Below are 13,436 nucleotides of genomic sequence, written 5' to 3'. Positions count from 1 at the left end.
CCTGTCCAGCTACTGACCGTGTTGTGTTAACCCTGTCCAGCTACACCCTGTCCAGCTACTGACCGTGTTGTGTTAACCCTGTCCAGCTACTGACCGTGTTAACCCTGTCCAGCTACTGTGTTAACCCTGTCCAGCTACTGACCCCTGTCCAGCTACTGACCGTGTTAACCCTGTCCAGCTACATTGTGTTAACCCTGTCCAGCTACTGACCGTGTTGTGTTAACCCTGTCCAGCTACTGAACCGTCCAGCTACTGTGTTAACCCTGTCCAGCTACTGACCGTGTTGTGTTAACCCTGTCCAGCTACTGACCGTGTTGTGTTAACCCTGTCCAGCTACTGACCGTGTTGTGTTAACCCTGTCCAGCTACTGACCGTGTTAACCCTGTCCAGTCCAGCTACTGACCGTGTTGTGTTAACCCTGTCCAGCTACTGACCGTGTTGTGTTAACCCTGTCCAGCTACTGACCGTGTTGTGTTAACCCTGTCCAGCTACTGACCGTGTTGTGTTAACCCTGTCCAACTACTGACCGTGTGGTGTTAACCCCGTCCAGCTACTGACCGTGTTGTGTTAACCCTGTCCAGCTACATTGTGTTAACCCTGTCCAGCTATTGACAGTGTTGTGTTAACCCTGTCCAGCTACATTGTGTTAACCCTGTCCAGCTACATTGTGTTAACCCTGTCCAGCTACTGACCGTGTGGTGTTCACCCTGTCCAGCTACATTGTGTCAACCCTGTCCAGCTACATTGTGTTAACCCTGTCCAGCTACTGACCGTGTGGTGTTAACCCTGTCCAGCTACATTGTGTTAACCCTGTCCAGCTACTGACCGTGTGATGTTAACCCTGTCCAGCTACTCTGGGTTTCCGGTGCTGAGTCGTGACTTGTTGGAGCTCCAGGATGGACCTCGCCCCTCCTCAGCCAGCCTGACACAGAGACACACCATTCCAGCCAGCCCTGCTGCCATCTTTAGGCGCTCCAAACAGGTCATTACCACACGCAGCTACGCAAAAACCAGAGACAGACAGAGGGACGGAACCAACAGACAGTCGCACACACACACACACGCACGCACGCACACACACACGCACACACACACACACACACACACACACACACACACACACACACACACACACACACACACACACACACACACACACACACACACACACACACACACACACACACACACACCTAATCTCAGCTAAGACCTAATCCTCCGTACCACAGACAGACAGACAGACATTTTCTTTTTCTCTAACATACCCATGCCCTCATCAGGGCTTCATTCTCAACTGCAATACAAGGCATCATAATCACATGGTCTCCTCCCCCGGAGAAGAGCAGACTGCACCGCCAGGCTCCTGAGAATCAGAAGTGTCCCGTACGAACCGCCTGATAAACGCCACTCAACCCACTGTTGTCAGACCTGTACAGTAACTCTAGTTCTTAAATGGTTTATTTTGTTGTGATGTACCGTGTCCAGGAGATTCGCTCGGCCCAGCGGATGGCTAAGACCCACGCCTCCGTACCCCAGATGTGGTCTAAGTGTCTGCTGCGTCACTGCTACGGCCTGTGGTTCATATGCCTGCCAGCCTACGCCAGCGCATGTCACTCCAAGGTGCGGGCACTACGCATGGCCTACGACATCCTGAGGAAGATGCAGGACAAGAAGCTACAGGCACCTGATGAGGTAGGAAACAATAGATGTGCTGATGTGTGTGTGTGTCTCCTCTCCTCTCCAGGTGTCCTACAGGGTGCAGATGTCCTCTCTAACTCTATCTTCCTGTCTCCTGTCTCCTGTCTCCTGTCTCCTGTCTCCTAGGTGTGTTACCGGGTGTTAATGCAGCTATGTGGACAGTACAGCCAACCAGTCCTGGCGGTCAGAGTTCTGTTTGAGATGAAGAAGGCTGGAGTTCATCCCAACGCCATCACCTACGGTTACTACAACAAGGTGAGTGCTGCTGATGAATAAATTCCATCTACAAAGACTACCATATACACTATATTATGTGTGCTTGATTAATCGATGTATTGATTGATTGGTTCCGGGCGGGGTTGGAGAGCACTTAGCCATCCAGTACTATTGATAGATTGATAGTTTAATAGATTGATAGATTGATAGTTTGATAGATTGATAGATTGATAGATTGATAGATTGATAGATTGATAGATTTATAGATTGATAGATTGATAGTTTGATAGATTGATAGTTTGATAGACTGATATATTGATTGATTGATAGTTGAATAGATTGATAGATAGATTGATTGATTGATTGATTGATTGATTGATTGATTGATTGATTGATAGATTGATAGATTGATAGATTGATAGATTGATTGATTGATTGATTGATAGATTGATAGTTTGATAGATTGATAGTTTGATAGACTGATATATTGATTGATAGTTGAATAGATTGATTGATTGATTGATTGATTGATTGATTGATTGATTGATTGATTGATTGATAGTTTAATAGATTGATAGATTGATAGATTGATAGATTGATTGATAGATTGATTGATAGTTTAATAGATTGATAGATAGATTGGTTGATTGATTGATTGATAGTTTAATAGATTGATAGATTGATAGATTGATAGATTGATTGATAGATTGATTGATTGATATATTGATTGATAGATAGTTTAATAGATTGATAGATTGATTGATAGATTGATAGATTGATAGATTGATTGATAGATTGATAGATTGATAGATTGATTGATAGATTGATTGATTGATAGTTTAATAGATTGATAGATAGATTGATAGATTGATAGATTGATAGATTGATAGATTGATTGATAGATTGATTGATAGTTTAATAGATTGATAGATAGATTGATAGATTGATAGGTTGATTGATTGATTGATTGATTGATTGATTGATTGATAGTTTAATAGATTGATAGATTGATAGATTGATAGATTGATTGATAGATTGATTGATTGATAGTTTGATAGATATACTGATTGATAGACTGATATATTGATTGATTGGTTGATTGGTTCCAGGCGGTGTTGGAGAGCACGTGGCCGTCCACAGGAAGTAGAGGAGGGTACTTCCTGTGGGCCAAGCTGAGGAACGTAGTCCTGGGGGTAGGACGGTTCAAACAGACGGTCCAGAACCACAACCAGAACCAAACCCAGAGTAGAGACACACAGCTATCAGGTAAGTCCAGAACCACAACCAGAACCAAACCCAGAGTAGAGACACACAGCTATCAGGTAAATCCAGAACCACAACCAGAACCAAACCCAGAGTAGAGACACACAGCTATCAGGTAAGTCCAGAACCACAACCAGAACCAAACCCAGAGTAGAGACACACAGCTATCAGGTAAATCCAGAACCACAACCAGAACCAAACCCAGAGTAGAGACACACAGCTATCAGGTAAGTCCAGAACCACAACCAGAACCAAACCCAGAGTAGAGACACACAGCTATCAGGTAAGTCCAGAACCACAACCAGAACCAAACCCAGAGTAGAGACACACAGCTATCAGGTAAATCCAGAACCACAACCAGAACCAAACCCAGAGTAGAGACACACAGCTATCAGGTAAATCCATCTCCCTCTCCAGGATCACCGCTGTGTTGTCTCACAATGCTAGAGGTGTCGCTACAGTCCCTGGTTCGATTCCAGGCTGTATCACAACCGGCTGTTATTGGGAATCCCATAGGGCATCGCACAATTGGCCCAGCGTCGTTAGGGTTTGGCCGGGTTGTGTTTAATCCCAGGCCCCCGTCACCGCAGGAGGCCTTTTGCCTTTTGGTAGGCGGTCCTTGTAAATAAGAATTTGTTTCAAAAAATGCTTCTGGGTATCAGAACCGTGATTATTCACCTCGTACTGGATGACATTTTTTCTTTAATGAGTCGGACGCGAAGGATTTACTCCCGATAACTGACCAGGAATAAATCGCCGTCGTTCGCGTGGAGAGGACGGGACGCAGGTCTGAGTGCCTTGTGAGAGTTCGTCAGCTAGTACCCACCTCTACCATCCATCCTATTGGCCAATGTGCATTCACTGGAGAATAAACTGGATGAGCTACGATCAAGACGATCAATCCTACCAACGGGACAAACTGTAATATCTTGAGTTGTGGCTAAACAATATACAGGATAATATACAGTTGGCTAGTTTTTCCGTGCATCGGCAGGACAGAACAGCTGCCTCCGGTAAAGACAAGGGGTTGCGGTCTGTGTATATTTGTCAATAACAGCTGGTGTGCGATGTCTAGTGTTAAGGAATAAGCTGTAGCGCACACTATCTACAAAGAGAGTTTTCATGACATTTTCATAGCCGTCTATTCACCACCACAGACCGATGCACTAAGACTGCGCCTAACGAGCTGTATTCCGCCATAAGCAAACAAATAAATGCTCATCCAAAGGCGGCGCTCCTAGTGGCCGGGGAATTTAAAGCAGGCAAACTTAAATAAGTTTTACCTCATTTTTATCAACCGGAGGACAAAAGCTCTAGACTCCACACACGGAGATGCGTACAAAGCTCTCCCTCGTCCTCCGTTTGGCAAATCTGACCATAATTCTGTCCTCCTGCTTACGAGCAAAAAACTAAAGCAGGAAGTATCAGTCAACACAGAAGTGGTCAGACGATACAGATGCTAAGCCACAATGCATTCAGAAAGTATTCAGACCCCTTGACTTTTTTCACATTTTGTTGTGTTACAGTCTCATTCTACAATTGATGAAATAGTTTTTCCCCCTCATCCATCTACACACGATACCCCATAATTACATCACAATATCCCATAATGACAAAGCAAAAACATGTTTTTAGAAAAGTGAAATATCAAATTTACATAAGTATTCAGACCCTTTACTCAGTACTTTGTTGAAGCACCTTTGGCAGCGATTACAGCCTAGAGTCTTCTTGGGTTTGATGTTACAAGCTTGGCACACCTGTATATGGGGAGTTTCTCCCATTCTTCTCTGCAGATCCTCTTAAACTCTGTCAGGTTGGATGGGGAGTGTCTCTGCATAGCTATTTTCAGGTCTCGCCAGAGATGTTTGATCGGGTTCAAGTCCGTGCTCTTGCTGAAGCCACTCCTGTGTTGCCTTGGCTATGTGCTGAGGGTCATTGTCCTGTTGGAAGGTGAACTTTCACCGCCAGTCTGAGGTCCTGAGTGCTCTGGAGCAGGTTTTCATCAAAGATCTCTCTGTACTTTTCTCTGTTAATCAAATCAAATCAAATCAAATCAAAATGATTTATATAGCCCTTCGTACCTCAGCTGATATCTCACAGTGCTGTACAGAAACCTAGCCTAAAACCCTAGGAAAAACTGCATAGAAAGGCCAAAACCTAGGAAGAAATCTAGAGAGGAACCAGGCTCTGAGGGGTGGTCAGTCCTCTTCTGGCTGTGCCGGGTGGAGATTATAACAGAACATGGCCAAGATGTTCAAATGTTCATAAATGACCAGCATGGTCAAATAATGGGTCTGGGACAGGTAGCACGTCTGGTGAACAGGTCAGGATTCCATAGCCGCAGGCAGAACAGTTGAAACTGGAGCAGCAGCACGACCAGGTGGACTGGGGACAGCAAGGAGTCATCATGCCAGGTAGTCCTGACGCATGGTCCTAGGGCTCAGGTCCTCAGAGAGAGAGAAAGAGAGAATTAGAGAGAGCATATGGAAAGAGGGGAACCGGCCAGGCAGAGACAGCAAGGGCGGTTCGTTGCTCCAGAGCCTTTCCGTTCACCTTCCCACTCCTGGGCCAGACTACACTCAATCATATGACCCACTGAAGAGATGAGTCTTCAGTAAAGATTTAAAGGTTGAGACCGAGTTTGCGTCTCTGACATGGGTAGGCAGACCATTCCATAAAAATGGAGCTCTATAGGAGAAAGCCCTGCCTCCAGCTGTTTGCTTAGAAATTCTTGGGACAATTAGGAGGCCTGCGTCTTGTGACCATAGCGTACGTGTAGGTATGTACGGCAGGACCAAATCAGAGAGATAGGTAGGAGCAAGCCCATGTAATGCTTTGTAGGTTAGCAGTAAACCTTTGAAATCAGCCCTTGCCTTGACAGGATGCCAGTATAGGGAGGCTAGCACTGGAGGCTAGCACTGGAGTAATATGATCACATTTTTGGGTTCTAGTCAGGATTCTAGCAGCCGTATTTAGCTTTATCCGGGTAGCCGGAAAGTAGAGCATTGCAGTAGTCTAACCTAGAAGTGACAAAAGCATGGATACATTTTTCTGTATCATTTTTGGACAGAAAGTTTCTGATTTATGCAATGTTACGTAGTTGGAAAAAAGCTGTCCTTGAAACAGTCTTGATATGTTTGTCGAAAGAGAGATCAGGGTCCAGAGTAACGCCAAATCTTTGTCTCGATCCTGACTAGTCTCCCAGTCCCTGCCGCTGAAGAACATCCCCCCCAGAATGATGCTGCCACCACCATGCTTCACCGTAGGGATGGTGCCAGGATTCCTCCAAAAGTGATGCTTGGTTTCATCAGACCAGAGAATGTTGTTTCTCATGGTCTGAGATTTAATTAGGTGCATTTTGGCAAACTCCAAGCGGGCTATCACATGACTTTTACTGAAGAGTGGCTTCCGTCTGACCACTTTACCATAAAGGCCTGATTGGTGGAGTGCTGCAGAGATGGTTGTCCTTCTGGAAGGTTCTCCCATCTCCACAGAAGAATTCTGGAGCTCTGTCAGAGTGACCATCGGGTTCTTGGTCACCTCCCTGACCAAGTCCCTTCTCCCGATTGCTCAGTTTGGCCGGGCGGCCAGCTCTAGGAAGAGTCTTGGTGGTTCCAAACTTCTTCCATTTAAGAATGATGGAGGCCACTGTGTTCTTGGGGACCTTCAATGCTGCAGAAATGTTTTGGTGCCCTTCCCCAGATCTGTGCCTCGACACAATCCTGTCTTGGAGCTCTACGGACAATTCCTTCGACCTCATGGCTTGGTTTTTGCTCTGACAGGCACTGTCAACTGTGGGACCTCATATAGACAGGTGTGTGCCTTTACAAATCATGTCCAATCAATTGAATTTACCACAGGTGGACTCCAATCAAGTTGGAGAAACATTTCAAGGATGATCAATGGAAACAGGATACACCTGAGCTCAATTTCAAGTCTCATAGCAAGGGGTCTGAATACTTAATAAAACACTTGTGTTTGTTTTTAATTTTTTAATACATTTGCAAAAAAAGATCGAATCATACTCCACCGGCAAAGATCGAATCATACTCCACCGGCTCCAACGCTCGTTGGCTATGGCAGGGCTTGCAAACTATTACAGACTACAATGGGAAGCCCAGCAACGAGCTGCCAAGTGACACAAGCCTACCAGACAAGCTAAATGACTTCTTCTCGAAGCAACACTGAAGCATGCATGAGAGCTCCAGTTGTTCATGACGCTCACATCATGTCTGTAGCCATGAAGTGCTTTGAAAGGCTGGTCTCATCCCTCTGTAATAGCCCAGACACAGAGTCTGGTCCTGGGGGAAGAGGCTCTCCTCCCTCTGTAATAGCCCAGACACAGAGTCTGGTCCTGGGGGAAGAGGCTCTCCTCCCTTCCTCTGTAGTAGCCCAGACACAGAGTCTGGTCCTGGGGGAAGAGGCTCTCCTCCCTCCCTCTGTATTAGCCCAGACACAGAGTCTGGTCCTGGGGGAAGAGGCTCTCCTCCCTCTGTAATAGCCCAGACACAGAGTCTGGTCCTGGGGGAAGAGGCTCTCCTCCCTCTGTAATATCCCAGACACAGAGTCTGGTCCTGGGGGAAGAGGCTCTCCTCCCTCTGTAATAGCCCAGACACAGAGTCTGGTCCTGGGGAAGAGGCTCTCCTCCCTCTGTAATAGCCCAGACACAGAGTCTGGTCCTGGGGGAAGAGGCTCTCCTCCCTCTGTATTAGCCCAGACACAGAGTCTGGTCCTGGGGAAGAGGCTCTCCTCCCTCTGTAATAGCCCAGACACAGAGTCTGGTCCTGTGGGAAGAGGCTCTCCTCCCTCTGTAATAGCCCAGACACAGAGTCTGGTCCTGGGGAAGAGGCTCTCCTCCCTCTGTAATAGCCCAGACACAAAGTCTGGTCCTGGGGGAAGAGGCTCTCCTCCCTCCTTCTTGGCCCAGACACAGAGTCTGGTCCTGGGGAAGAGGCTCTCCTCCCTCTGTATTAGCCCAGACACAGAGTCTGGTCCTGGGGAAGAGGCTCTCCTCCCTCTGTAATAGCCCAGACACAGAGTCTGGTCCTGGGGAAGAGGCTCTCCTTCCTCTGTATTAGCCCAGACACAGAGTCTGGTCCTGGGGGAAGAGGCTCTCCTCCCTTCCTCTGTAGTAGCCCAGACACAGAGTCTGGTCCTGGGGGAAGAGGCTCTCCTACCTCTGGAATAGCGCAGACACAGAGTCTGGTCCTGGGGGAAGAGGCTCTCCTCCCTCCCTCTGCATTAGCCCAGACACAGAGTCTGGTCCTGGGGGAAGGGGCTCTCCTCTCTTCCTCTGTAGTAGCCAAGACACAGAGTCTGGTCCTGGGGGAAGAGGCTCTCCTCCCTCCCTCTGTATTAGCCCAGACACAGAGTCTGGTCCTGGGGGAAGAGGATCTCCTTCCTCTGTAGTAGCCTAGACACAGAGTCTGGTCCTGGGGGAAGAGGCTCTCCTCCCTCCCTCTGTATTAGCCCAGACACAGAGTCTGGTCCTGGGGGAAGAGGCTCTCCTCCCTCTGTAATAGCCCAGACACAGAGTCTGGTCCTGGGGAAGAGGCTCTTCTTCCTCTGTATTAGCCCAGACACAGAGTCTGGTCCTGGGGAAGAGGCTGTCCTCCCTCCCTCTGTATTAGCCCAGACACAGATTCTGGTCCTGGGGGAAGAGGCTCTCCTCCCTCCCTCTGTATTAGCCCAGACACAGAGTCTGGTCCTGGGGGAAGAGGCTCTCCTCCCTTCCTCTGTAGTAGCCCAGACACAGAGTCTGGTCCTGGGGGAAGAGGCTCTTCTTCCTCTGTATTAGCCCAGACACAGAGTCTGGTCCTGGGGGAAGAGGCTCTCCTCCCTCCCTCTGTAATAGCCAAGACACAGAGTCCGGTCCTGGGGGAAGAGACTCTCCTTCCTCTGTATTAGCCCAGACACAGATTCTGGTCCTGGGGAAGAGGCTCTCCTCCCTCCCTCTGTAATAGCCAAGACACAGAGTCTGGTCCTGGGGAAAGAGACTCTCCTTCCTCTGTATTAGCCCAGACACAGAGTCTGGTCCTGGGGAAGAGGCTCTCCTCCCTCTGTATTAGCCCAGACACAGAGTCTGGTCCTGGGGAAGAGGCTCTCCTCCCTCTGTAATAGCCCAGACACAGAGTCTGGTCCTGTGGGAAGAGGCTCTCCTCCCTCTGTAATAGCCCAGACACAGAGTCTGGTCCTGGGGAAGAGGCTCTCCTCCCTCTGTAATAGCCCAGACACAAAGTCTGGTCCTGGGGGAAGAGGCTCTCCTCCCTCCTTCTTGGCCCAGACACAGAGTCTGGTCCTGGGGAAGAGGCTCTCCTCCCTCTGTATTAGCCCAGACACAGAGTCTGGTCCTGGGGAAGAGGCTCTCCTCCCTCTGTAATAGCCCAGACACAGAGTCTGGTCCTGGGGAAGAGGCTCTCCTTCCTCTGTATTAGCCCAGACACAGAGTCTGGTCCTGGGGGAAGAGGCTCTCCTCCCTTCCTCTGTAGTAGCCCAGACACAGAGTCTGGTCCTGGGGGAAGAGGCTCTCCTACCTCTGGAATAGCCCAGACACAGAGTCTGGTCCTGGGGGAAGAGGCTCTCCTCCCTCCCTCTGCATTAGCCCAGACACAGAGTCTGGTCCTGGGGGAAGGGGCTCTCCTCTCTTCCTCTGTAGTAGCCAAGACACAGAGTCTGGTCCTGGGGGAAGAGGCTCTCCTCCCTCCCTCTGTATTAGCCCAGAAACAGAGTCTGGTCCTGGGGGAAGAGGATCTCCTTCCTCTGTAGTAGCCTAGACACAGAGTCTGGTCCTGGGGGAAGAGGCTCTCCTCCCTCCCTCTATATTAGCCCAGACACAGAGTCTGGTCCTGGGGGAAGAGGCTCTCCTCCCTCTGTAATAGCCCAGACACAGAGTCTGGTCCTGGGGAAGAGGCTCTTCTTCCTCTGTATTAGCCCAGACACAGAGTCTGGTCCTGGGGAAGAGGCTCTCCTCCCTCCCTCTGTATTAGCCCAGACACAGAGTCTGGTCCTGGGGGAAGAGGCTCTCCTCCCTTCCTCTGTATTAGCCCAGACACAGAGTCTGGTCCTGGGGGAAGAGGCTCTCCTCCCTTCCTCTGTAGTAGCCCAGACACAGAGTCTGGTCCTGGGGGAAGAGGCTCTTCTTCCTCTGTATTAGCCCAGACACAGAGTCTGGTCCTGGGGGAAGAGGCTCTCCTCCCTCCCTCTGTAATAGCCAAGACACAGAGTCCGGTCCTGGGGGAAGAGACTCTCCTTCCTCTGTATTAGCCCAGACACAGATTCTGGTCCTGGGGAAGAGGCTCTCCTCCCTCCCTCTGTAATAGCCAAGACACAGAGTCTGGTCCTGGGGAAAGAGACTCTCCTTCCTCTGTATTAGACCAGACACAGAGTCTGGTACTGGGGAAGAGGCTCTCCTCCCTCCCTCTTGGCCCAGACACAGAGTCTGGTCCTGGGGGAAGAAGCTCTCCTCCCTCCGTAATAGCCAAACAATACTAAAACTCACACTCTCATCTCTCTGTTCTCTCTCTACAGACTACAGTGATCTGGACACAGTCAGTCATGGCAGTGAAGACAGTACTAACGACTCAGTTGAGCGGGTCTCAATCGATACAGACTTCACTAAGATGGACTCCAGTGATGATGGATCAAGCACAGGTACTTAAAGATGTTACCCCTCCTCTCCTTTCATCCCTCTCCCCCCTCCTCTCCTTTCATCCCTCTCCCTCCTCCTCTCCTTTCATCCCTCTCCCCCCTCCTCTCCTTTCATCCCTCTCCCCCCTCCTCTCCTTTCATCCCTCTCCCCCCTCCTCTCCTTTCATCCCTCTCCACCCTCCTCTCCTTTCATCCCTCTCCCCCTCTTCTCCTTTCATCCCTCTCCCCCTCTTCTCCTTTCATCCCTCTCCCCCTCCTCTCCTTTCATCCCTCTCCCCCTCCTCTCCTTTCATCCCTCTCCCCCTCCTCTCCTTTCATCCCTCTCCCCCTCCTCTCCTTTCATCCCTCTTCCCCTCCTCTCCTTTCATCCCTCTCCCCCTCCTCTCCCTTTCATCCCTCTCCACCCTCCTCTCCTTTCATCCCTCTCCCCCTCCTCTCCTTTCATCCCTCTCCCCCTCCTCTCCTTTCATCCCTCTCCCCCTCCTCTCCTTTCATCCCTCTCCCCCTCCTCTCCTTTCATCCCTCTCCCCCTCCTCTCCTTTCATCCCTCTCCCCCCCTCTTCTCCTTTCATCCCTCTCCCCCTCCTCTCCTTTCATCCCTCTCCCCCTCTTCTCCTTTCATCCCTCTCCCCCCTCCTCTCCTTTCATCCCTCTCCCCCCTCCTCTCCTTTCATCCCTCTCCCCCTCTTCTCCTTTCATCCCTCTCCCCCTCTTCTCCTTTCATCCCTCTCCCCCTCCTCTCCTTTCATCCCTCTCCCCCTCCTCCAAGCACAGGTATCTAAATATGTTACCCCTCCTCTCCTTCCATCCCTCTCCCCCCTCCTCTCCTTTCAGCCCTCTCCCCCCTCCTCTCCTTTCATCCCTCTCCCCCTCCTCTCCTTTCATCCCTCTCCCCCCTCTCCTTTCATCCCTCTCCCCCTCCTCTCCTTTCATCCCTCTCCCCCCTCCTCTCCTTTCATCCCTCTCCCCCCTCCTCTCCTTTCATCCCTCTCCCCCCTCCTCTCCTTTCATCCCTCTCCACCCTCCTCTCCTTTCATCCCTCTCCCCCCTCCTCTCCTTTCATCCCTCTCCCCCCTCCTCTCCTTTCATCCCTCTCCCCCCTCCTCTCCTTTCATCCCTCTCCCCCCTCCTCTCCTTTCATCCCTCTCCCCCTCTTCTCCTTTCATCCCTCTCCCCCTCCTCTCCTTTCATCATCTCTCCCCCCTCCTCTCCTTTCATCCCCCTCCCCCCCTCTTCTCCTTTCATCCCTCTCCCCCTCCTCTCCTTTCATCCCTCTACCCCCTCCTCTCCTTTCATCCCTCTCCACCCTCCTCTCCTTTCATCCCTCTCCCCCTCCTCTCCTTTCATCCCTCTACCCCCTCCTCTCCTTTTATCCCTCTCCCCTCCTCTCCTTTCATCCCTCTCCACCCTCCTCTCCTTTCATCCCTCTCCCCCTCCTCTCCTTTCATCCCTCTCCCCCCTCCTCTCCTTTCATCCCTCTCCCCCCTCCTCTCCTTTCATCCCTCTCCCCCCTCCTCTCCTTTCATCCCTCTCCCCCCTCCTCTCCTTTCATCCCTCTCCCCCCTCCTCTCCTTTCATCCCTCTCCACCCTCCTCTCCTTTCATCCCTCTCCCCCCTCCTCTCCTTTCATCCCTCTCCCCCCTCCTCTCCTTTCATCCCTCTCCCCCCTCCTCTCCTTTCATCCCTCTCCCCCCTCCTCTCCTTTCATCCCTCTCCCCCCTCCTCTCCTTTCATCCCTCTCCACCCTCCTCTCCTTTCATCCCTCTCCCCCCTCCTCTCCTTTCATCCCTCTCCCCCCTCCTCTCCTTTCATCCCTCTCCCCCTCCTCTCCCTTTCATCCCTCTCCACCCTCCTCTCCTTTCATCCCTCTCCCCCTCCTCTCCTTTCATCCCTCTCCCCCTCTTCTCCTTTCATCCCTCTCCCCCTCCTCTCCTTTCATCCCTCTCCCCCTCCTCTCCTTTCATCCCTCTCCCCCTCCTCTCCTTTCATCCCTCTCCCCTCCTCTCCTTTCATCCCTCTCCCCCCCTCTCCTTTCATCCCTCTCCCCCTCCTCTCCTTTCATCCCTCTCCCCCTCCTCTCCTTTCATCCCTCTCCCCCTCCTCTCCTTTCATCCCTCTCCACCCTCCTCTCCTTTCATCCCTCTCCCCCCTCCTCTCCTTTCATCCCTCTCCCCCTCCTCTCCTTTCATCCCTCTCCCCCCTCCTCTCCTTTCATCCCTCTCCCCCCTCCTCTCCTTTCATCCCTCTCCCCCCTCCTCTCCTTTCATCCCTCTCCTCCCTCCTTCAAGCACAGGTATCTAAAGATGTTACCCCTCCTCTCCCCTCATCCCTCTTTCCTTTCCTCCTATACCCAAATCCTCTACGTCTCATCTCCGTTCCTCCTCATCTCTTCTCTCCATCCTTGTGTGTGATGGGCGGAGTATATCTTCCTTTTTCACTAACCTTTTTCCCATTACGAGTCAATATTTACATTGCTCACTCACTCACTCAGTCACTCACTCAGTCACTCACTCAGTCACTCACTCACTCACTCACTCACTCACTCACTCACTCACTCACTCACTCACTCACTCACTCACTCACTCACCCACTCTCCCTCTGTGTTCTGTGCT

The 13,436-nt window shown here is 50.7% G+C and overlaps 1 protein-coding gene across 1 annotated transcript in view; it reads left to right on the top strand.

Moving 5' to 3' along the window:
* The window catches only part of LOC118382582 (C-myc promoter-binding protein-like), a 144,215-nt gene extending 133,380 nt beyond the window's left edge, over positions 1 to 10,835 (top strand). The window contains exons 17-21 of the mRNA XM_052501501.1: positions 850 to 982; positions 1,486 to 1,692; positions 1,825 to 1,953; positions 3,024 to 3,180; positions 10,705 to 10,835. Coding sequence (XP_052357461.1) covers positions 850 to 982; positions 1,486 to 1,692; positions 1,825 to 1,953; positions 3,024 to 3,180; positions 10,705 to 10,835 — 757 coding nt within the window. The remainder of the gene's footprint in view (positions 1 to 849; positions 983 to 1,485; positions 1,693 to 1,824; positions 1,954 to 3,023; positions 3,181 to 10,704) is intronic.
* Positions 10,836 to 13,436: the final 2,601 nt, after the last annotated feature.

The sequence above is a fragment of the Oncorhynchus keta genome, unplaced genomic scaffold (genome assembly GCF_023373465.1).
Source record: "Oncorhynchus keta strain PuntledgeMale-10-30-2019 unplaced genomic scaffold, Oket_V2 Un_contig_1381_pilon_pilon, whole genome shotgun sequence".
NCBI lineage: Eukaryota > Metazoa > Chordata > Actinopteri > Salmoniformes > Salmonidae > Oncorhynchus > Oncorhynchus keta.
The sequence above is the reverse complement of the archived record's forward strand: the minus strand, read 5'-3'. Positions and strand labels throughout refer to the sequence as shown.